We start from the raw sequence: 26275 nt of genomic DNA on the forward strand, positions 1-26275 counted from the left end.
TTTTTGTTTTCTTTTGTTTTTTTTTATTTTCTTTTGTTTTTTATTTTTTATTTTCTTTTTCTTTTTATTTAAGTTTAACTTGTAACTAATTTAATTTATAAAATAAACTTAAATATAACTTATATAAATAAACTAATTTAGATTTATAAAATAAATTTATTTAAAGTTTATAAAATATATCATTTTAAGTTTATTAAATAAATTATATTAAAGTCCATTAAATAAATTTATTTAATTTAACGATTAAACTTTGAACTTGACCAATCCCTCGAGCTGTTTAGTTGTATACCATGCGCACCTCTTCTCGTACTTTAACAGATAAACGTTCAATCCAAGTACATTCCTCAACTTAACAATTCTTCTGAAAATAATACCAAGATTCCTTTCACGACCTGTTGACGCCTAGTGCAACTGGTCTGGTTCACAGACGACTAACTCTGATTCAGGTCTTCGTACTATAGCCTTAATTACATTGTTAAGCTTGCAACAACTTTATCGCTTCGAACACTGATTATCAATAAACAATTGTACTTTTACTGGAATCCTTTCTGTTACTTCAGACAATGTCTTCATTCCTACTACAATCTTGAATACTTTATTCACTGTTCTTCACTGACGCTTGAACATGTAAATGAACTCCTTTCAGGGAGTATAACTTCTAGACTGCAGCTGTCTTCTTTAACCTCTATCTATACTATGTCTTCAATTCTTCAAATTCCTATGCTTCAAACACTGTCTATCTTTAATCAATTAATACACTGAAATCTTCTGGTAGCACTATACACTAAATTTTCATCATTTCTGAAACCCTGAAAGTTTTTAACCTTTATTCTTAAGTGAGGCATGATCATATTAATGAACTTCTTTCAGTGACATGTAAACAGACTTCAAGATTTCTTCAAATCTTGATTTTTTTGTATTTTTCTTATCTTCATTTCTTTTAATTTCTTGTGTAGTCGTAGTATTATTAACCTGTCTTGTTCTAGTGTTGTTTTCATGTTGAGTTATCACGTAACTGTTCATACAGCTACACAGTCTCACCAACAGTTTAACCTACTCAATTTCGTGCAAAAGTGATCGAAATTGACCAAAAATGACATTAACCTTGTTTGTCGATTAAATCCACGTGTACTAACACGTGTTGAGACCTATTTGACGTGGCAACCCCGCAAATTTGATGTGGTATTGTCACGTCTAATGTCCCGTGTGTGGGGCCCAAGACACGTGTCAGAGAAAATATAATTTTGTACAAAAATGACTGTAATCGTAACTGATCACATTGACAATTGATTTCATTTGATCCGTTAAAGATAAGATGGTCGGGTTTCATTGGTCGTTTATTTAGCTACAGCTAAAAAAATATTTTTTTGCGGTAGATAACAAATCGAACAAAGAAACTCGAAGGCAACTTGAAACCGACAAATTTGGAACCGGTTGTCGTTTGGCCAGGTTCGGTTGTGGTCAGAAAATCTATATTTTTTGTAGTATTCACATGAATTAAACCTGAAGATACAATTGACCAAACTTGATATATATATATATTAGTTTTCCAATTATGACTCCTTCAAGTTAACCCAGGAAAAGAGAAAGGCCTTAAACGAAACCAAACACAATTAATTAGTTTGAAGGTATGCTATATGACAAAGGTGTAAAAATACTAATCCGGAAAAGACTGTTCAGAACTTGGAAGAGAACAAGACGAATCTAAAAAAACAGCATTAGATGGGCCATTGCAAGATTTGATTGAACAAAAGGAATCACAAGTACCTTTTTTGGCTAATTTTTTTTATTTTGCAAATAATTTGAATTACATAATACTGTAGCTAGTCTCTCCGTATATTATCAGTTAATTACAGGTGCACCACCATCTATTGAAACACCATCAGAGCATCCTTACATGGACTGATGGACCTGGTCCCTTACACTCACAAACAACACATGCATAAGTTATATAGTTCTAATTATATTAAAGACACTGTTAGAAGATGCTTGCAGTCCATTCATGTTCCCAAAATAATCGGCCTAATCATCTGTGAAATTACTTTATAATTCGTTGTGGCAATGACAGGATACCGATACCAATTAATAAGTGTGAGAGAATGTAATACCCCAGTCCCATATCGAGGAGATTTGGGACTTCTATTTAGTTTATAAGACAAAATACTACTACTATTTGTACCAACAAATCATGATCTTTTGGGTAGGGATGGGCATTTCCCCCACCCCGCCCGACCCCGATCCGATCCCCGCCCCGAATAGGGTGGGGAATCGGGGATTTTTTCGGGTACGGGGCGGGGATCGGGGATATACGTGTAAAATATTCGGGGATCGGGGCAGGGCGGGGCGGGGATTACTGTCTCCCCGCCCCGATCCCTGACCCCGAATCGTATTTTAAATAAAAATAATATTGTATATATATAAATATCTCAAATAAATATTGTAATATATAAAATATATTATTATTTTCAAATTTTTATCTCCTAAATGATTTAAATTTATCTATCGTGATATTATTTCATTATAATAATATTATTATTTATTATTATTATTACTATACTAGAAATAAATATTAATTGAAATTAAGTTTCAACATTAATATTAAATTTTAAGAATATTTATATATTATGATTTACTATGTGAATTTTTATTGAAAAATATTATTCAAAATTTAATTTTTATTAAACAAAAATAATAATAAAAAAACCCCGAATCTCCGCGGGGATCCCCGTTCTCGTTTGGACGGGGAACGGGGGGTAAAATAATCCCCGTTCGGGGATCGGGACGGGTTCGGGGATCGGTTTTGGGTTCGGGGATCGAGTGCGGGGATAGCACTCCCCGACCCCGAAGTGACCCTATGGTTATTCCTACTTTTCGGGGCCATTGTTTGGCTAGCCGTTACCCAAATTGGCTGCATTTGGGAAAGTAGGCTTCGGCTTATTTCAGACTCGGAATCAGCATTTGACCCGGTTTTCAAAAATGACTCGAGATTTGACCCGGGTTGTCACATGTATCAGAGCCAGGTTTAGGATGAAACTCGGGTTCGAGTCCTCCCACCCCCTTTATTTAATTTAAATATTTGTTAGTAGTATAGGTATAGGTATTGGTGTTAGTTATATTTATTATTGTCAATTGTAGTGAAAACCATCGTACGATTGAGGGGGGACATTAAAGAGTATAAGATCATATTTGGACCTTCCTATACCACCTTAAGGTTTTAGTGCGACTGGTTACTTATCATGGTATCAGAGCCGACTCTCGAAAGCTTGATTCGTCAAGTTGCCGGAGGTGGGGATACGAAGGCTGGTGGTATTAACCCGCAATCGACAGAGATCCGGAAGCAGGGACTCGAAGCCAGGTGATATTATCCAACAATGGTTAGAGAGACAAAGATCCGAACCTACGAACTTTCTATTCTGGCCTGACGAGGACGTCGGAGTTTAAGTGGGAGAGTTTGTAACACCTCATTCCCACATCGAAAAGATTTGAGACTTCTGTTTAATTTATAAGGCAAAGTACTACTACTACTTGCACCAACAAATCATGATCTTTTGGGGGTCTGTGGTGGGCTAATCGTTACCCAAATTGGTTGTATTTGGGATAGTAGATTTCGATTTATTTCGAATTCAGAATCGGGACTTGACCCATTTTTCAAAAAAGGCTAGAGATTTAATCCCGGTTGTCACGGAGAAGTTTTTACACGCAGCCTACTTCTTATTCTAGGAGCTAGTTTTGAAGCTGAGATATATGCACGATAGCTGATAGCAATCCGTAACAATCATGAATAACCGGTCTTTCACTCTCATCACTGGATATATCAGTCCAAACTTCCAAATCAATCCATGATTGTTTGAATGATATATCAATACTTCAACAATATTCTCTTTCAATGTCTTTGATAAAATATATGTCAAATCGACTTCTAATAGTGTCGGCAATGTAATAAACCAGAACATGTACCTTTGAATCTTAAAATTAAAACCACTTGTGAGTTGTGACTAAACCAAGAACATTAATTTTCTCATACTCTTGAAGTCGACAGAAACATGGCAACAGAAGTATTTAGCCAAATTTCTTCTTCTTTTTAAGCTAATTATTTATAGCCAATTTTGCAATGGGGGTTTGTGAAATCAAACAGAGTAACAGGAAATGATGCAAGCTAATGCTAATGCTTATGCATAAGCAATGATAATGCATTTTCTAACAAGACTTCAGTGTGTAAGTACCTGCAATGATTCATTCATTTTAAACAATCATTTATCACCTATAACTATTCGTCCACTAATGATGCATTCCACATAATCATTTGACAACTAGAAAAGCCGCGGACTGGAATAGATTAGTAAGCTGATATTAACTTTAGATCATCCTGATTTACTGAACATGGAAGAAAGATAGTACTACATTTGTATTTCAGTGAGAAACTTAAAGGCTTTTCTCTTCAACAAATGAAAGAGTAGTTAAAACATAGAGATAACAGATAGTGGTTTTAGAGGAAAGGATACATTGGCAACAGCAGAAATAATGTGTGACAAAATAAGATAAACACAAGGAGATTATATTTAATAATGGGTTGTGAAATCCAGACCAGATATTAAATTTTATACTGCTATTGCGCTGCCTGCAAAGGCCAAAAATACATACAACACGACATAGACACATAGTGTCACATTCACCTGATCAACCTATGTTTAACTGCTGTTACTCTAAACAAGTTTTAGAGAGTGTTCGGTTTTACAATCATAGCATATTTAGTGCAGGACAACTGTTGAGTAATAAGATAAACGTCATCCCTAGAAGCTTATTGACCAAAATTGCGGGGTACATGGTGTATTGGTGTTGAAATGACTGAGTCCCTAAATTTTCAATTCCAATCTGGTTATGATTGTATTCAACTATCTATTAAACACAAAATTAGATTTCTGTATTGGATATGAACTTTGACACCTAATCTCGAGTATTGGGAGCGGGGAGACATTATACAAGTGAGTCGGCAATGAAAAAAATTGCGGGGTTCGACATTAAGATAATTAGAAGATCCAAAATATTAGTATGGCAAGGAAATGGACCACTAGTAAAGTGAAAACCACAAGTCATAGAGCATCTATACATAAGCATTAAATATGTATAGCGTGAATGAGCACAATATTGGCGAAAATATGTCTATTATAAGACTTTAAAATTTATAATAATGTGATGATCAAGAATATCCCTGTAAGCTACATGTAGATTACCTTATTCATCCTCTCTGTATGCAGCCAAGTTCAAACAGAAGTAGTATAGCATCTGAAGGGAATCTTGTAGCTTCCCACGTTATAAAGACATGAACAGGGTAACAATGCCATTGAACTCATATCATCAATATCATAGAAAAATACACAAGTGCAGTGTGCCAGAAAAATTCTACTGTGTATAGATGGAGGCTCTTGACTCGTAGCAACTCGTAGCAGCTCATTCCACGATTTTAGCTTTTCTCTGGGCTTACCTACTAAGCTTCCAAGCCTTTTCTCTTCATTATCAATCTTTTCCCAGCTGCTGAATGGAACAACTATGACATTTCTATTATCTAATATTTGAAGCAGTCCAGCCTTGCCAGGCTTTGCCAAAGTATTGGTAGAGATCATATTTCCTTTCTTAATATCTGCAGTGATGCTTGCTACCTGCCATATATTCAGCTAATTAGTACATCTGGTCAGCAAAAAATATACACTGCCATATATTCAGCTAATTAGTACATCTGGTCCGCAAAAAATATACCTAGTCGTCAGTATATTATAGATAGTAGACATTTACTAACAACTTCAGCTACTGCTCATAACATAATTTATCTATAAATTAAATGATTAACTTGTCGATCTTTTAGATGCATATAGCCCTTACCGTTTCCTCAGCATCATAGAGGTTGGTGGCAACAATCCCCGTAGGTCCTCTCTTCAACCACCCAGAAACATATAAGTCTCTCTCAGATTGTGTAGTATCTTCAGCATTATAACTAAGAACTCTTCCCCTTACATTTGGAACTACTCCTGATAAATTAAAATTGCTATATTTAGAATAATTAAGATAAGCAATTCTCTGAAACCAAATATGCTAAACACTCACAAAAGAATTGAAAAGAGTAATCACTGAAAATACTGTAAGAAAAATCAAACATAGCATATATTATAATGTTTAATATATAATAAATATATATATATAATATATATATAGGCACACACTTGGGTTAAAGGATTTCATGATATGTATTTAAGTACTCAAACTTGGAAAAACTTTCTCATTGGACATGTTCTTTCTCATGCATCTACCATCTACTAGAACTGATTTATAACCAATACTCTTCAGCACCAAACTGATAAAAAATAAACAGAAAGATGTTGCCACCATTGAATGTACCTCACTAAACAATCAAAATCAAAAATCATTTAAGACTTATCACAGAACAAATGTAAATTAAAATAGCATGCCAATTGATGTGTATAATAAATCTCTGCCGGGTATCGTATTTCCTTTAAAAAATAAACAGAAAGATGTTGCCACCATTGTGATGATCAAACGGCAATCCATCTACTAGAACTGATTTATAACCAATACTCTTCAGCACCAAACTGATTAAAAATAAACAAAAAGATGTTGCCACCATTGAATGTACCTCACTAAACAATCTAAATCAAAAATCATTTAAGACTTATCACAGACCAAATGTATATTAAAATAGCATGCCGATTGATGTGTAATAAATCTCTGTCAGGTATCGTATTTCCTTTAAAAAATGAGGCATCCTTGTTCATTAGAGTGTTCTTGGCTAGTTTTTGTTTTGTGCACCTTGGTAATGTAGTTAAGTTACCTTACTGATTGTTTCTAATTACATGTAAGTGGAAATCCAACAAGCAACTTCTTTGACAAAACGATACCTGAGCTTCCCAAGTGGCCATTCCTAATCAGGCAGTTAAACTGATAAATTGAGCTGATAAGGACCATGATTTTGACATAATTAAAAGAATCAGAGGCTTTTGGCGGATCCGTTTACGCCATATTTGGAAAGAGGCAAATGGTCCATGATGACTTGCGCATTTAGGTAGACGCCTTTTCTGGAGTGTTCGTGCTTTATGATAGGAAACTGCTAAACTTCTGGTGCCGCGTATGGATGGTGTGACCTGGCCAGTACTTGTGACTGTTCATGCCGCACAAGCAACTATTTAAATTATTAATTACTTTTAAGTTAAGACTTAGAGGTAATCTTGTTTACACGCTTGAAGAAAAAAAGGAAAGAGAACTGTTTGCCTATGGGGTTGAGGCAAAATGTACAAGTAAAATTCCTAAACCTGTCCAGAGAGGTAGCTTTTTATTACCCTGTGTGCGTCTTTAGTTTATTTAAGTCTCACATCAAAGAAACATAATCACTGTTAGTGCTACTGACATGTATCTTCTTCTTAATTACATAATCTAGTTGTTAGTTGTCATCTACTCATCTTCTCATTAGGGACGAAATGTTATCAATGGGGAACTAAAACCCCGTGATAACTCTGCCCCATTGTTGTGTTACTATACTCCTCTGTGTAAAAACTTGCACTTCAAAAAAGTACATAAATTTGCTTCCTGTTTCCTACAGATCATATTGCAGTTCTCTTATTTAAATCTCCTTCTGCAACTGCTAGAAATGAAAGGGCATAATACTCTTAAGAATATTTTTAATTTTAGAAGATAATACTCCTAGGCTTATTCAAATTATAGACGTGAAGTTCATCAAAGAACAAAATGAAGGAATTGGAAACAATTTAGTTTTATGCCCAGGTGTTAATACGATAAACATGTATACATGAGTACAGACATGCACTGGCTTGTAATGATAGATGTGCTTATTATTCAGATTACTAATCTATCACCTTTATTAATCTATCAGCTTTTAACAGTTCCGAAACACACTGATGAAATAAGAAATGCAGTCAACAAAGGGTTGGTGCAGTGGTTGAGCTCTTGCCTCTTTTGGAGGAGGTCATGGGTTTGAATGCTGGGTGTACGTGAGTTTACTCAGCAAAAAACAAATGCAGTCAAAAATTAATGAAATAACAAACATGAAAAATAAATATTCTGGGCTTTACCCACAACTAAGCTCTTCAAATTGTCCGGTACCTAATGCGGTTTGTATCCCGCTCCCTTCATTTTCTACAAAAAGCAGACCGACTATACCAATATATATAAAAAAACAGAAACAGGCTGATTAACAGACCTAGTTACCTAGCTAGGTAACTAGGTTTTGTGTCAATGAAGCATATAGTAGACAAAGATAAAGTAATAGTCTGTTAGATATATTTGTGATGTCATGTCTAATATGATTTGTGTTTAGTTTTCAGATCTTACTTAACAGGACAAATCAGGACTTATCTGCAAATCAGTACTTATATCGAAGTCAGGACTTAAGATATCAAAACTTAAGTTATCAGGAGATATTTATCAGGAGATAATATTAGAACTTAAGGAGGCTTTCAGATAAGGAAGGCGGATGATTGAAAGAAAGAAGATCGAGACAAACATAAGAAGAGATATGCATGGAGAAGAACTCTATGAAGAATAGAATACTTGAAAGAAAAGATAACTAATTGATATATATTAGGAAGCAGAATTATATTCGATATCAATTAGAAGATTATCTTGTAACTGTGTAGTATATAAATACAGACATAGGGTTTACACTATATGTGTTATCTTAATCAAGTTTATTATTCATTGTAACCCTAGCAGCTCTCGTGATAATTTGTTCATCACTAAGAGAGGACAGTTCTTTGTAACAGAGTTTATTGTGTTAAATAAAATCTGTGTCTAGTTACTTGAGTTCTTATATTCGATTTGATTCAATCCCCTTCTACAGTGTGTGTGACCTAACAAGTGGTATCAGAGCAATCTGTTAACATACATACAGTAAAGATCCAAAAACAATCATGTCTGAAGAAGCACAAACTCCAACCAAGCCCACCAAAACTGAAGAAACTCCAAAGACTCAAATCCATAATCGATATGAGACTATTAGGGTTCCCATACTGAAACCTTCTGAGTATCCCATATGGAAGGTGAGGATGTCTATGTTTCTGGAAGCTACAGATCCAGAATACCTGTTGTAGTTGCAGAATCAATGAAGGACCACATAAGCCAACCAAGCTCTCTGTTGTAGTTGCAGATCAGCCAGCACAGACTGTACCAAAGGAGAAGAGTGAATATACAGCTGAAGATATCTCATCCATTGCAAAGGATGCAAAGGTAAGACATTTGTTGCACAGTGTCATTGATAATGTCATGTCAAACAGGGTAATTAACTGCAAGACTGCAAAGGAGATATGGGATGTCTTGGAGACAAGATGCCAGAGAACTGATTCAATTAAGAAGAACAGGAGGACTATACTCACTCAAGAGTATGAGCACTTTGACTCAAAACCTGATGAGTCATTAACTGGTTTATATGATAGATTTGTCAAACTCTTGAATGATCTGTCACTGGTGGATAAGGAATATAATTTTGAAGATACTAATCTCAAATTCCTTTTAGCTCTTCCTGAAAGTTGGGATTTGAAGGCCACAACTATAAGAGACAACTATGCTCTTGATGAAACTACTCTTGATGAAATTTATGGTATGCTCAAGACTCATGAACTTGAGATGGATCAAAGAAGCAAGAGGCATGGGAGAAAGTCAAGGACAGTTGCTCTTAAGGCTGAGGAGGAATCCCCTAAAGTGGCTGTCTCAAAGAAAAACAAAGAAAAAGCTCTCATCACAAAGTCTAATACTGAGTCATCAAGTCCTGATAGTGATGAGGATTCAGATACTGAAATTCTATCTGAGATGGACCCTGATAAAGAGATGATGAAACTGTGTGCTCTTATGGTGAAAGGAATCACAAAGATTGCCTACAGGAAATTTAGATGGGCAAAAAAGTTTTCCAGGAAAGGTGCAAGTTCTGATAAAAAAAGTTTCAGAAAATCTGAAGGCAAAGGAGGAAAGTCTGACAGAGGAGATTACTCAAAAGTCAAATGCTACAACTGTGGTGAGAAAGACCACATATCTCCTGATTGCAAGAAAGTGAAGAGTGACAAAGGCAAGGCACTTGTCACAAAGAAGAAAAGTTGGACAGACACTTCAGATTCTGAAAGTGAGGTGAACTATGCCTTGATGGCAAATGCTGATAGCAGTTCTGAAGCTGCTGAGTTAAAGGTACCTCAAACAACTTATGTTTTTCATAATGATGATATTACTGAGTTGAGAAGATATCTTAAAACCATGTTCATTAGTTATAGAGATCAAACTTTAACATGTGAAAGATTAACTTCTGAAAATCTTCTTATAAAAAGAGGAATGGTTATTTAGAAAAAGAGTTAGTTATATTCCATCAAACTCAGAAAGATAAAGATGATGCTTTCTATGTTAGAGATGAAGTGCTTAAAATTAATTAACCTCTAAAAACTAAGTTAGAAAAGGAAAGAGAGATTATCAGGACTTGGACTAAATCTGGCAGAACTGAGAATCTGTTAAGTAGTGGAAACTGGAAAGAGGGCTTAGGTTATGGAGATGATAAGAATAATAAAGGAACTGTAGAAAATGAGCCTATAGTTGTTAAACAAAAGCCAAAGGTAAATCCCGTTAAGTTTGTAGCTGTAAAGTCTGATATTGATAAATCAGAAGTTAAAGAGAAATTAACTTCTGACAAACCAAAACAGGATAAGCCAACTGAAGTTAACATAGGCTTAATGACAAAAAAGCAGCTTAAGCATAAGCTGAAAGAAGTTAAGAATGTAAATAAGGTAAAGCCACCTAGGAAAAATAGGAATGGAAAGGAATGTGTGAATAATAACAATGATTATAAGTCTGTTCCTAATGCTCCTAGAAAGAAATGTTATAACTGTGAAAATTCTAACCATCTGACTTCTTTTTGCAGGAAGAATAAGAACATAAACTTCTTACCTTCAAAATCAAGAGTTAAGAGTCAATCTGTTAGATATAGGCCACAAAATCCTTGTTTTCATTGTGGTAGTTTATGGCATTCCATTTATATTTTTAAGGAATATCATAGTTTGTACTATGATTATTATCAAATAAAATCTTCTTTAACGAAAGTTAGCATTATTCCTTCTAGTGTAAGTTCTGATGCAAAGTCTGATATTGTAAATTCTGATAAGAAAACTGTTAACATAAACTCTGATACTAAATCCGTTGCAAATGTTAACAAACTTAATAAGCCTAAAGGATCCAAGCAAGTCTGTGTCCTTAAAACTAATCATTAGTGGTCTTTCTGATTGCAGGGCAACAGGAAAAATATCCTAGTTCTTAACAGTGGATGTTCAGGACATATGACTGGAAATAAAGCCCTGCTATCAGACTTTGTGGAGAAAGCTGGCCCAGATGTTTTTTATGAAGATGACATGGGAAAAACTCTGGGATATGGCAATATCAATCTTGGGAATGTCATCATTGAAAAAGTAGCTCTAGTCTTAGGACTTAAACATAATTTGCTGAGTGTTAGTCAAATCTGTGACAGAGATTATTATGTGGATTTCTTTGAAGAACACTGTAAAGTTGTAAGCAAATCTACAGGCAAAGTTGTTCTGAAAGGATACAGGCATGGTAACATTTATGAAGCCAAGCTTTCAACAAATACTGATGGTTCTGCAATCTGTCTGTTAAGTAGAGCATCAATTGAAGAAAGCTGGAATTGGCACAAGAAACTCAATCATTTAAATTTTAACAATATAAATGAACTAGTCAAGAAAGATCTTGTGAGAGGACTGCCAAAATCAGTATTTGCTCCTGATGGCCTTTGTGATTCATGTCAAAAGGCAAAACAAAGAAAATCTTCATTCAAGAGCAAGACTGAATCTTCAATTCTTGAGCCTTATCACCTACTACATGTTGATCCATTTAATCCAGTGAATGTCATGTCTATTGCAAAGAAAATATATGCTATGGTCATAGTAGATTAGTTCAGCAGATACACATGGGTGTATTTCTTGCACACAAAAAGTGAAACTGCATCTATCTTGATTGATCATGTCAAACAACTGGATAAATTGGTCAAAGACTCTGTGAAAATCATAAGAAGTGATAATGGCACTGAGTTCAAGAATTTGATTATGGAAGAGTTCTGCAAAGACCATGGAATAAAGCAGGAATTCTCTGCTCCTGGAACTCCACAGCAAAATTGAGTTGTTGAAAGAAAGAATAGAACTCTTATTAAAGTTGCACGAACTATGCTTGATGAAGCAAAATTACCAACCTACTTTTGGGCTGAAGCTGTGCAGACTGCTTGTTTTACTCAGAATGCAAAACTTATCAACAAGCATGGAAAGACACCATATGAGATGGTGAAGAAAAAGAAGCCAAATTTGAAGTATTTTCATGTATTTGGATGCAAGTATTTTGTTCTTAAGACTCATCCTGAACAGCTATCCAAATTTGATCTAAAAGCTGATGAAGGAATTTTTGTTGGATATCCACTTTCCACAAAAGCCTTCAGAGTCTACAATTTAAGAACAAGAGTTGTCATGAAATGTATCAATGTCTCTTTTGATGATAAGAAGATTACTGGACTTGAAAATTTCAATGATCATGATCAGCTGAGATTTGAGAATGAAGTTTTAAATTCTGATTCTGTAAATCCTGACAGTCTAAATCCTGATACTGCAAACTTTGATGGGTTAAATTCTGATGTTATTGAAACTGTGGTAACTACGCTAAAGGAAAATGCACCAGTGCAGGGGGAGCATTGAAGATACAACCACATCTCAAGAAGCATCAGAATCTAGAACAGGCTCTTCAAGTTCTGATTCATCAAGTTCTGATAAGCCAAGTTCTGATAATTCTATAAACTCAAATTCTGAAGGATCCAACTCAGAGAGCATAATTTCAGGTGGAGCATCAGAAAATGTTGATGGAGACAGCATGGATCATGGAGGAGCATCCAGTTCTAGAGATCACCTTCCATCTGCAAGGCAGTGGACAAAAGCACATACACCCGACTTAATTATTGGAAATCCTGATGCAGCTGTCAGAACTAGAACAGCTACATCAAATGAATGTCTCTATCATTCTTTTCTTTCTCAGACTGAACCAAAGAAAGTGGAAGAAACTCATTAAGATGCTGATTGGGTGCAAGCAATGCAGGAAGAGTTAAATGAATTTGAAAGAAATAAAGTCTGGACCCTAGTGCCAAGACCAAAGAACAGATCTGTTGTTGGTACAAAATGGGTGTTCAGAAACAAAACTGATAGTGATGGCATAATTACAAGGAATAAAGCAAGGTTGGTTGCAAAAGGATACTCTCAACATGAGGAAATTGATTATGATGAAACATTTGCACCAGTTGCTAGATTGGAAGCCATAAGGATATTTTTGACTTATGCTGCTCACAAAAAATTTACAGTCTTTCAAATGGATGTAAAAAGTATTTTTCTTAATGGAGAATTGGAAGAAGTATATGTTGAACAACCTCCAGGTTTTGTAGATTCAAAATTTCCTCATCATGTCTACAGACTTGATAAAGCACTTTATGGACTTAAGCAAGCTCCAAGAGAATGGTATGAGACATTAGCTCAGTTTCTTCTGGAAAGTGGATTTAACAGAGGGACTATTGATAAAACATTGTTTTATCTAAACCATGGAAAGGACTTACTTTTGGTGCAGATATATGTTGATGATATCATTTTTGGTTCTACAAATAACAGACTTTGTAAAAGGTTTGCTAAGCTAATGCAGTCAAGATATCAAATTAGTGAACTTAGCTATTTTATGGGCCTTCAAGTCAAGCAGAATGAAGAACGAACTCTTATTTGTCAATCCAAGTACACCAGAAATTTGTTGAAGAAGTTTGGAATGCAAGATTGTTCAAGTGCATCCACTCCTATGGCCACTGCAACAAAATTGGATAAGGATACCGGTACATCAGTAGATATTACTGATTATAGAGGTATGATCAGCTCACTACTCTATCTAACTGCAAGTAGACCTGATATCATGTATGCTACCTGTTTTTGTGCAAGATTTCAAGCAGGTCCAAGAGAACCTTACTTAACAGCTGTGAAAAGAATTTTCAAGTACCTTAAGGGTACAGCTGATCTGGGATTGTGGTATTCTAGAGAATCAGACTTTAAGCTAATAGGTTACTCAGATGCAGATTTTGCAGTATGCAAAATTGACAGGAAAAACACAAGTGGAAGCTGCCAATTTCTTGGAGGCAGATTGGTTTCTTGGTTTAACAAGAAACAGAAGTCAATTTCCACATCAACTGCAGAAGCAGAGTACATTGCTGCAGGAAGCTGTTGTGAACAAATTATTTGGATGAAGAATCAGTTACTGGATTATGGGTTAACATATTCTAAAATCCCTATTTACTGTTATAATCAAAGTGCTATTGTTATGACAGGTAATCCAGTTCAACACTCAATAACAAAACACATCAGCATTAGGTACCACTTCATAAGGGAACATGTGGATGAAGGTACAGTGTAATTGCATTTTGTTCCAACAGATCAACAACTAGCAGATATCTTCACAAAACCACTGTGTGAAGCTACTTTTACAAGATTGGTAAATGAACTTGGAATGGTTTCAGGTTCTTTCTCTAAATCTGCTTAGTTAATGTTCTGATACATCAGAATTTATGATCAGTATTTACAGATATTACTATCTTTGTGTATTTTGTGCTTAATTTGAAATTTTCTAAGTGTTGATTGTTGTCTGATGTGAATTTCTAAACTCTGATAGTGATATGAATGTTTCTGTGACTATTCAATCCAATGAGGATAACTGTGCTAGATTCTGACCTAGTAGTCTTTAATATACTAAAGATCCCATGTTTGAAGTAATTGTTTATGTGAAAATCTTTTAACACAAGCAAATTCTGATACTGAGCTTAGTTATGTTTACTTTGTGTATCTTATTACTAAGTCAAAAACTAGAATAGTGTTTCTTACCTGTTAAGTTCTGATGTTAGTAAATCTGATGGATGTACTAAGTGCTGATAAGGCTCACTTATCAAAAGAAAATAAATAAATATCAAGTACTCCTTTGAGATCTAGAGTAAAAATGTGGAAGGGAAGACCTAAGTGCATTGCTGGTATTAAGTAATATGCATTAAAAAAGCAAAATAAAATTTTCTTGGTGACTTTTCACATTCTCTGATTACTGGAGAAATACTCTGATAACAGCATAAATTCTGATAACCAGTTGTGACTCATTTACACTGAGAAGCCACTGTAAAAAGAAATTTCAAAAGATGCATATGATGAGCACAAAACAGTTGAGGTGGACTCATGCATGAACTCATTCTACAGTAGACTTCAGAATAATGACAGATTTTGAGCAAAGTTCTTAGTTATGCCTTATTTCTAAGATGTAATGAAGTGAATCAGACTTTACTCTTTGTCTGATATTTAGCTTATTGCACACACTTACACTCCATATGAATGATGAAAATTACTGTGGTGATAATTGTTGTTTTAGATGGACAGTTTAAGTGTCAGTTGCATAAATTCTGAGGACAGGTTCTGAGGGAAGTTCTGATGATTAAGTTCTGATGTACTCATATCAGTATTTGTGTGAAGAATTACAGAAATAAATATTCACTTTTCGAGTGAAGGTGCCATATTCTGATGACTTTTAAATTCTGGTAATAATCAAGTTCTGATGCAGACGTGGAAGTATTTATTTACTTGGTTTATTTTTTGTCATTATTTGAACGGTCATATTTTTACAGAATATTGGTTTATGTGAGATAAAGCAGTAATAATCATTTGTTTAGTGGGAACAGTTTTTTTTTTAAAAAAAAAACTGAACGTGCAATGTAATTATTACTTATTTACCGTGCCCATTAACTTTTGCCTTAACTGCTGCATGGCTTACAGGTGTAAAGGTCTGTTCCACTTCTCATTAACTGCTGTCACGTGGGGTGTCTAAGTAAAAGAGATAAAAAAATTTCAAATCTTTTATTTTCATTGTTATTCTACTTACTCCTAGAACAGTTCGTAAAGCTCTCCACTTACCTGAAGGTTGCACATTCTCAATAGTGGAGGATCCTGTCTTACAGCAGCTTATGGCCAGTCTGGGCTATGAGAAAAGTTTGGGAAAGCTGGGTCAACTGAAAAGAGCAAATATCATAAAGGAATGGAGCTTTTTCTTTGATTGTATCACTAAGGCATTCACCAACAAGTGCTATAACTTTGATGCTATTCTCACCATGAGTCAACAAATCGGGTATGCCCTTATTCATCAAACTCATTTTGATTTTGCAAGTGTTGTGCTAGGTTTCATAGGGGATAGGATGACAGAGGATAGGAATGTAGTATATTTTGCTAGATTCTGTCAGCTTATATATACTTTCTGTTGTGCTGATGAACCCCAACCTACCAGTGATTTAATTCCACCCTTTAAGCTTGCAAAAAGGACTTTTAATGATTTGTTAAATGTTGACATTAAGAAACAAGTGCAGAGACCCTTACAGATTTCTCAGTTAGTAAAACAGATCTTGGTAAATGCTGATCCACAAACATACACATCTGTTTACCCTGATGTTCAACCCACCAACACATCACAGCCAACTCAACAGCCATCAGAACATACCACAACTTCTCAACCTTAACCAACTCAACCCTCCATCAGAACATATTTCAAACCAACACAGTCATCTCAACCTCAACCTTCAGCACATCCAGTGAGGCCTTCATCTTCAAAACCCAAGTGGACTAAGATAGTACCTCAGTCTCAACAGAAGAGAAGGAGAATAGTTCTGAGAGATGAGTCAGATATTGAGGAACAGGTTCCAATATCAAAACTTGTTGTAGAAGCTGAGAAGATCTCTTCTCAGAAAGATACTGAAACTGGGAGTTCTAGGCTCCTAAAAAGGCTTAGAAAGCTAAATTCTGATGATGAAGCTCCCAAAGTCTCTAATTCTGCAAAGAGACTTAAAAAGCAAAGAGCCAGGAGAGCTGTAAGTGAATCATCACACTCTGAAGAAATTCTGGAAGAAGCAGTTAAGGAATGGGGTCAGGAATCTCTGATCCCAACAGAACCTATAGTAATTGAATTACTTCCTACTGCTGAATCAGCTCAAAAGTCTCCTATTCAAGATCAAGAGGATATTTCAGAGCAAGTGTCTACACCTCTGTGACTCCTATAATTGATCCAGTACATGTTGAAGACCCAGGTACAAGTGCTGAAATTGATATTCATAACTTGATTGTACCTGAGGTTCTGTACTTGGAAGCTCCACCAACAACACCAATTCTAGATGTTGATTTCAATGAAGATATTCCAACAACACCAATTCTGAATCTGGATGATGAAAATCAGATTTTAGGTGGGCATCAAAATTTGGCTGTTGATTAGAACTTAGTTGCAGATCAGAATTTAGAGGATGATGTTGAAGTCTCTATAGTCTCACATACTGTTATTCTATCAGAGGATGCTGATACTGCAGGCTCTGTAAGTTCTGATGCTGATAATGCTGAACTTACTGGTGAAGCTGCTGCAAATGTAGATGCTGATGCAGCTGGTCCATCAGCTAATGCACCTCAACAAGCTCCATGCAAAGCTGATTTGATCAAGAAGTTTGTTAGGGAGGATGCACCAGTACCTTGGAGTGAAACTCTTAGAGGAAAAGAGTGGATTAAGGAATGGAACACAGTTAGTTTTGTTCCTATTGAAAAAATTCTTGTTGAGCACCTTGTCAAAGCTGATGAAATGCTGATAAATGATGATTTCAAGGCACAGCTGAGAGTTACTGCAATGAGTACTAGACACATTCAAGGTCAACACTCAATAACTCATGACAAGGTGAATAAAAAGCAGCCCGCAAGGGTTGGCTCAGTTGGTTAAAGAGAGGAAAACTAACCTCTTGGTCACAGGTTCGAATCCCACGGGAGGAGAATTTATGATTATGCCTCCCGAGCCAGAGCCTGTCGCTTAAATGCGGTTTACCTTGGTTCACGTGGTTTGCAGGCTATTACGTGAACCCGTAGGGTTTACCCAGTGCGCACCCGAAGGGTAGCGGCTGCGGGTTACCTACGATAAAAAAAAAAAAAAAAAAAAGAAGCAAGAATCTCTGATCCAGCAAGATATGAATATAAAATTGGAAAAGAACAGATTCTTCAAGTCAGCCTTTGACCGAATTGGGTATATTGAAAAGACTCAGGAGAAGCAACAAGATCAAATTTCTGAAATTCTAAAGAATCAAGATTCTCAGCAAACTCAACTCAATGACATCCAATTCTCAGTGGAATTGCTTGTCTCTCTTTTTTTATCTGCTGATGTCAAAAAGGGGGAGAAAGTAATTAAGTCCAGATGCAAATCTATTCAATCACTGAAGGGTAAGGATGATGGAAAAGATGACCAGGGAAACTCTGGAATGGGTAGAGGTCATGGTCAAGGTAAAAGTTCTTCATCAAGGACAACTGAAATTTCTACACAAAGAACAAGTTCTGATACTGGGAGAAGAATAAGTTCTAACACTGGTAAAAGGATAAGTTCTACTGGACATCTGGAGCTTGATGAAGAAATTTCAAAGAGATTATTTCTTAAAGAAAATCCAGGAATGGACTTTGAAAGTTTAAAGGAAGAAGAAGCTAGACTCAAAGCAGAAAATGTTAACTTCAAATCTAAAGCTTCTGTTGTTGAAAAGAAACCACCAAAGCCTAAAGGCATTGTGATAAAAGAAAGGTCAATTTCTTAGGCAACCAAAGCCAAATCACAAGTGGGGGTAGATCCAAGATCCAAGGGTAAAGAAAAAATTGATGAACCTGTAAAGGTATATGTGCCAGTCATGGATGACGAAATATCTGATGAAGATGCTAGTCTTACTCTGATGAAAAAGAAGATTTCTCAACCAACCTCTGACATGACTCAAGTTGTTCAGAGTCAAGATTTAGTAAGTTCTGATATGACAGTGAAGCAAGCAACCTCTGACATAGCTCAAGTTGGCTTGATATCAGAAGATAAGGAAAAGAAAAACTCTGACATTGCTAATGTTAAACCTTCAAAGATTCTACTACCAGGATTCACAAAAGCTCAACAGACTCAACCTTTGAAGACTACATCAAGTGGTTTTGAAGCAAGAGTTGTTATAGGAAAGGAAGCAAGAGACAAATCAGGATTGGGTAATTCTAAAGAGAAGAGAGTACACAACACTACCAATGATCCAACTTCCTTAAGTGAACCAGGTGTAGGAGCAACTCCTGAGAAATTTGAATCAACTTGAATCTGTACAAATGGTTTACCACTCTGTTTTGAAAGAAGATATCATGCTATACTTTATGACATATGGGAGGGTATTCCAGATCAGGGAGAATGCTATTTCATTGAAGTATTTTGAAGAACTAGAACATGTTCTATTTCTACTTCAAGTGAAAAACAGATCAACATGGTGCTGCAGGGTGTTTAAAATCAAATATTCAAAAACAGAAGAAGCTTTACTCTGTAAAGTCTGACAGCCCATACTGTCCTAAGTACAGATCTCACAGTGGAGAAATTGTTGAAATGAAGCCTAATACTGCTAAAATCATCACTACATTTTCTGGTATTAAGGGACTTGAATTCAATCTAGAGTCTGATAAAGCCTATATCATCAGACTAGATCAGGATATAAGGAAAGCTAAAATAAATGATCTCAGGGCTGCTATTTTTCAAACTGGTGAAAATACAGTTGAACTGAAGAATGTTAAAAGGAGGATGGTCAATGAACTTGAATATGCTGAGAGATGTCTTTTGAAAAACTATCTCAGAGTAACTTCTGATATCAAAGAGATCAGAAATTGAAGCCAAGTCAAAGATCTACAACTGCTTAAATTCTGAAGTGTATACAGACTGAAACTGAAATCAGACTTTAAGGATGGTAAAGCTATAAGGACTGTAAGTTGTAGTTATCTAGTCAAATTCTCATGTATTTGTACTTAATATTTTTGACATCATCAAATATCTGTTAAACTTGTATGTTATGCTAAGTTACAAGTTGGGGGACATTGTTAGATATATTTGTGATGTCATGTCTAATATGATTTGTGTTTAGTTTTCAGATCTTACTTAACAGGACTAATCAGGACTTATCTGGAAATCAGCACTTATACTGAAGTCAGGACTTAAGATATCAGAACTTAAGTTATCAAAACTTAAGTTATCAGGAAATATTTATCAGGAGATAATATCAGAACTTAAGGAGGCTTTCAGATAAGGAAGGCGGATGATTGAAAGGAAAGAATATCGAGACAAATATAAGAATAGATATGCATGGAGAAGAATTCTATGAAGAATAGAATACTTGGAAGAAAAGATAACTGATTGATATATATAAGGAAGCAGAATTATATTCGATATCAATTAGAAGATTATCTTGTAACTGTGTAGTATATAAACATAGACATAGGGTTTACACTATATGTGTTATCTTAATCGAGTTTATTATTCATTGTAACCCTAGTAGCTCTCGTGATAATTTGTTCATCACTGAGAGATGACAGTTCTTTGTAACAGAGTTTATTGTGTTAAATAAAATCTGTGTTCTGTTACTTGAGTTCTTATATTCGATTTGATTGTAGTAAACACTGTATTCAACCACTTCTACAGTGTGTGTGACCTAACATAGTCCAGAAAGAGCCACTTAAATATTTGAGCAAATAGTTAGGGCATAAATAATTTACCTTTAAATACTGTCTTCTCAAGCTGTACACCAGCTACATGGCCACTTCTCTCATCTGATTCTAAAAATTTATTTGGTTTCCGTAAAAAACAAAGTGGAGTTCACGTTGACCAGGACCAGGAGTTTCCGAGGAGGTGGCCTTGGACAGCAATTCATAAACTCTCCTTAGAATCCGGTTACTCTTCATCTCTTCCTTTGCCAAGTAACAGTGTCACAATTTATATTTAAAGGATGACAAAAACAAGAATATCACATCAGTTTTCCACAACAGCAGTACAAAAAAGTAAAAAACCAAGAAACAGAATAAAATGAAAGCAATAATAATGGCAACTAGTTGATCAACTAAAGCTACAGTAACATATAATTTATGACACAGCGGTTCTAGGTTGAAGCAAATATTTTTTATTCAACACAAAACAGGTTACAGCTTTTTTCTAGCTATAATGAACTAATGAGATCTGTTAGAAAATAAACCTCATCAGCAGGGGTTGTTAGAAGGTCCACATTCTGAATATTAATATATACATCCTTGATACCTACAAGGAGACACAAAATACTTTACAGAAATCACAAGAACGAGGATACATGATAACAATTATCAAATACAGGTTTCAAATTTACCGAGAATTTCACGAAGCTCTTTTGCTGTACGGGCTGCCTACACTGGTCTACACTGGTCCACGTCTTCCAACCAAATACACTTTCCTGCAGTTCTCTCAAGTATTAAACAAAAAAGATGACCACACTACTTTTCTTGGTTATCAGAAACCTGAAGATGAGAAACCTGATTGAGCTCGCATCTAGAGCAGCCAAGGCACTGCTAGCAATGTCAGTTGTTGCCAATTCAATGGTCGGTTGTAAAAGTATTCTTGCAACATCGAGGGCTACATTTCCCTAGAGAAAAAAGAAAAACAAATAAATTGAACATATTCGTAACGGTCAACAGTTGTGTTTCCACCTACAAGTTTAAGGCAGAAGACTTAGAATTATAAGTAGACCGAAGATGGCATACTGTAAAAACCGAGCAATAAATCTATTTATATATTTATTATAAGATAATGGTATTTCAAAGTTCAGATATCGAGTAAATAGTACAGGTCAAAATTCATCATAGCAGTAAAAAAAATCGAACTATGCATAATTATCTAGAAATAACATACTTCAGATAATGGAAAAGCATGTTTGTTTCTGGTCTAACATGAACACGGTAACTGCTTGTTATGGTGTCAAGTGATTGGTCGTTATTTTAATAAACTAACCTACAAAAACTATTGGTTCATATAGGCAGCATAATCATTGATTTTCTCGTATATGTAGATACCTGACCGAGAACAACAGCTGTGTCAGTGCTCTTTAAATCTGGAGCCAGATTGCTGCAATCAGGATGCCCATTGTACCGCCATACAAGTTCTCGGGCAGAGTGTACCCCTGAGAAATCTTAGATGAAGATGATCACAAAATGTTACGAATAAAACTAATATACAACGGTGCTGACTTTCTTTACAGCAAAAACTTGAAAAGATTTAGGTTCAATATTTACATACTTCTCCAGGAATGCCAAAAGCTCTATCACTTTCAGCACCATAAGCCACGACAACCTGTACTTTTTGTTAAAATACACATATATTGTAAAGCAATATGCTACCTTCAACAAAATATTTTGCAGAGTGTAAATCTTACCACATCATACAAGTCACGGAGCTCGGATAAATATATGGAAGATCCAAGAGTAACATTCCCAATATATGAAAACTGATCACTGTGCGCAACCCGGGAAAACTGGTTGGTGACAATCTGTTGCAAGTTCTCTGTTAAAATAATCTCAGTTATTTGTAAATTTATAAATACAAAAACATTGTTTACTACACCTAGAAAAACATACAAAGTTTCCTGATCATTTACTGCTTTTGCAAGAACAAACCGCAGCTTAACATATATAATAATCAAAAGAGCAACAAAATCATTCTAGATAACCATCTTACACTAAATGGAACAGCTTTAATTACACCAGCAATCATATAAATGGAAGGACTTGGATGGCTAGCATCTTAGATTTTAATGCTGCTGTATTCCTATGTGAAATGATAACAAAATTTACACTCCCACTACATCACAAATTACAATCAGAAACCAACGCATTAAATTGAGAACAAAAAAATGGCAATATAAAATATACCACCTTCCCTTTTTACAAAAAATTCAAATACATAAAATCTTAAAAGCACTGGAGAAAACTTACAAACTTCAAACCTTTGTTTCTGGATGATCAGGTGCTACACCAGACCTGACTAATCCAAGTGGTGTTGGCAACCGATCAACTATGTCTACCTCTGCATTGTGATGAGCTTTCAACATCTTTTCAATGCTAAAAAACAGGACCAAAAAGGGGGGAATATTAGAAATTAGTCAGTAATCACAAAATCTTAAGTTCAATACTGCATTGACATATCATATACACACATGAGAATGGAATCTACGGGTGCAGGATTAGACAGATTCGACATGTATAATAATGTTGGGATTTGGGTGCTAGGGGATCTAGTATGTATTAAAAAATTACAAATTATTGTTTGATCTTATGCATAGTATGACATGCTACTCCCTCTGTCCCTCCCAATTTTATCGTTTATGGGAGAGTGTCCGGCACGCATTTTAAGACGAAGAGAAACTATAGTTCTATAACTTTTTTTTAAACATTTTATTTTTATTCAGAAAAAGAAAATTTTTAAAAAAAGTTATATAACTATACTTTCTATTCATCTTAAATGCGTGTCGGACAATCTCCCAGAAACGATAACAATTGAGAGGGACGGAGGGAATATATAAACTTCATTAAAATAAAATCAAATGCATAACTTAATCATTTAAAACTTTTTAAAAAAAAAGGAATCTGACCTATATTTTCAGTATTGCATATTTAAGCACGAATCACTAATAAGAAAAATCAAAATTGTACAAGTATCTGATACAAGGGATTAATACATGCTTCCTATGATAAAATGGTACCTTTTCAGCGGTGTAAAAACCAGCGGGTCCGCTTCCGACGACGCAAATGCGCAATGGATGAGAAGAAAACGGTGAGTAGCTTCTTCTGAGAAATATTTTCGTTGTAGAAATTCTCGTGCTTGGTTTTTAATTACCTGGTACAAAATGATGAATAGGTCTTTAATTTTTAAGTTATGCACGGATTTTAAAAGAGTGTACATAGAAATGCTAGACATGACACGACCCGCGAATACCGTACGAAACTGTAATATCGAGGATATAGTATATAATTATTTTTATTGATAAATAATTATTATGTGATTATTATGTGATTTTTGATGAATTATCTGACGCTTGGTATTGTTATGTAAAAGTTTATATGCGGTAAAGTCTAAGTATGTTAATTTTATTATGTCCATAATAAAATATAGATAATTAAGGTATTTTTCTGGTAATTTTTTTTTTGTATTATATAATTTTATATTGATTTATGAATTTATTAATTATTTTCTGAATAATTACAAAATTATTTTATAAAGCCGGGAATCGCCCAACCTCAACCGTTTTACGTTTTTATAATTAGAAACTCTTCCGAAAACTCCTTTCTAACCTAATCTGGTAATTCCGGACATTTTTCATATTTTGACTTTTTTGGATCCGGATTACGGTTTAACCCGTGCGCGGCCTGACGCGATATTTTCGATACGCTAACCCTTTTCGATAATATTATCTTCGTACAATCGTTTTATAAAAGTCTGGTTTTGATAATTATCCGAAATAGGATAACGTTTATCCAAAACAGGATAGTGCTTATCCAAAACAGGATAGTGTTTATCCAAAAAGGATAATATTTATCCAAAATAAACGTGTTTATCTATCCAACACGATCCGAAACGTACTAATATTTTGTAAATATAAATAGCCATTTCTTATTTCATTTTCACGCGCAAAATCATAATCAGACAGTACAAACCCTGAAAACCAGAGAAAATTGTATTAAAACACCGTATTCTTGAAAATCAATCGCACAAACGAAGGCGTTATCGAACTCCGATTCGGGCGTGCAATATATCAAAACGAAACTCTCGAAATCTTCTTTCTAAATCAACCATCAGTTTTTGCCCAGAAATCAAGGTATTTTTCTAATTTAATTATTTTAATTCAAATTAAATATGGATTAAATTATGAATTGTTGTTCTTGATATTTTTGATATGATTTGATGGCATAATCGTGTAGATCTTTTCTTCCTGGTCAATTTGGTATATTATATGTCAAAAATTAAGTTCAATAACATGTAGAAAAGTTGATTTGATTCTTGAGTTTGAATGTTCTCCGCGTTCTTGAATAAACTCACCGGAAAATTAATATTTTTGGTCGGATTTTTGATTCGTTAAATCTACAACTGTGTAATCTATCTCAACGGATAGATCGTGTTATGAGGATTCTATTGGTGGTAGTTATTTTAATAGAGGAGCCCCGTAACGCCTTGACCGGAGTTTGGTCGGCGACAGTAGCGTGAAGTTCGGCCGGATTTTCCGGCGAGTTTAGCTTCTTATTGAACGTTTTAACAATGGTTTTGGGCCCAGGACAAACAGACGAGGCGATCTGCACCTTTTGGTGCAGATCTGGGCAGTTGGGGGTTGCCGCCGGCGAGCTTGATGGCGGCGGCCATGGCTGCCGGTGGCGGAAATGGAAGGTGGTGGTGAAACTTCAGTTTCATCACCCACCTTTCACATAAATTACAATTTAGTCCCTCCTGTTTAAAAATATTTCAAAAATAATATTCTGTTATTTTAAAAATGAGAAAATTATTTATCTATTTATTTTAAATTCAGAAAAAATATTTTAATTATTTATTTATTCAAAAACAAATCGAAATTATTTTATTAATTAATTTTAATTAATTTTTAATTATTTTAATTAATCGATTAATTAATTATTAATTTATTAATTTAATTAATTATTAATTGATTTTAATTGATTTAATAATTAGATTTAATTATTTAAAATTGGTTTAAAAATTCTGAAAAATAGTTCCGAGTTCGGGTGTTCGAACCCTATTATTTAATTATAAAATGATTCGGAGTCCAATTTTAATTCCGAAAAATGTTCAAAAATTCGTAATAAATATCTAGAAAATCATTTTGACCCCGAATCTTCTTTGAAAAATTATTTTGATTGAATATCTTGCGTGCTATGTGCTACGTGTTATCTGATTAATGTGTTATATACCTATGTGGTTATTTTTTGACCGTTTTGGTCATAACTTTCAATCCGTAAATCGGATTTGGGTAAAACGAAGGGTAGATAAAAGCTTATGACGGCTGTGTGACGATTAGAATAGTATGAGATGGAGTATTGATAGATGATTATGATGCCTAGCAGAGTAAGCGATGCCTAAAAAGAGAAAGTCAATGATTCGTAGATAGAATTGAAGCATAGAAAGAGAAGGCAAGTGATTGACGAATAGAAGCAAGGCATAGAAAAAGAAGAAAAGTGATTGATGAGTAAAACTGTTAGAGGAGTACAAGTAAAGTTGGAAATCATCTATGATAAGGCAAGTCTTTCTGAACCTTTCTTCGAGATATATTGCGAATATTTCTGAATTTTCTCATAACATGTTGCTATTA

General features: G+C 34.8%; 1 protein-coding gene across 5 annotated transcripts; it reads right to left on the reverse strand.

Annotated features, from left to right (window-relative positions):
* Window positions 1–5061: 5061 nt before the first annotated feature.
* LOC141724594 (NADPH:adrenodoxin oxidoreductase, mitochondrial-like) lies at window positions 5062–23799 on the reverse strand. 5 transcript variants are annotated; one of them, XM_074526796.1, is made up of 12 exons: window positions 23666–23799; window positions 22899–23024; window positions 22340–22467; window positions 22204–22257; window positions 21981–22087; window positions 21444–21553; window positions 21281–21364; window positions 21134–21195; window positions 20661–20848; window positions 6909–13885; window positions 5878–6023; window positions 5065–5657 (listed from the first exon to the last, which is right to left on the reverse strand). In XM_074526796.1, exons 10-12 carry the CDS (start codon window positions 6973–6975, stop codon window positions 5262–5264), a joined length of 609 nt encoding a protein of 202 aa, XP_074382897.1. In that variant the 5' UTR covers window positions 6976–13885; window positions 20661–20848; window positions 21134–21195; window positions 21281–21364; window positions 21444–21553; window positions 21981–22087; window positions 22204–22257; window positions 22340–22467; window positions 22899–23024; window positions 23666–23799; the 3' UTR covers window positions 5065–5261. The 5 variants fall into 5 exon arrangements, with proteins under 5 accessions (XP_074382899.1, XP_074382898.1, XP_074382901.1 ...); XM_074526798.1 differs by lacking the exons at window positions 6909–13885; window positions 23666–23799 and adding an exon at window positions 23120–23186 and having other exon boundaries at window positions 5062–5657; window positions 22340–22453; window positions 22910–23024; XM_074526797.1 differs by lacking the exons at window positions 6909–13885; window positions 23666–23799 and adding an exon at window positions 23120–23186 and having other exon boundaries at window positions 5062–5657; window positions 21981–22096; window positions 22340–22453; window positions 22910–23024.
* Window positions 23800–26275: the final 2476 nt, after the last annotated feature.

The sequence above is a fragment of the Apium graveolens genome, chromosome 5, assembly GCF_009905375.1.
Source record: "Apium graveolens cultivar Ventura chromosome 5, ASM990537v1, whole genome shotgun sequence".
Lineage (NCBI taxonomy): Eukaryota > Viridiplantae > Streptophyta > Magnoliopsida > Apiales > Apiaceae > Apium > Apium graveolens.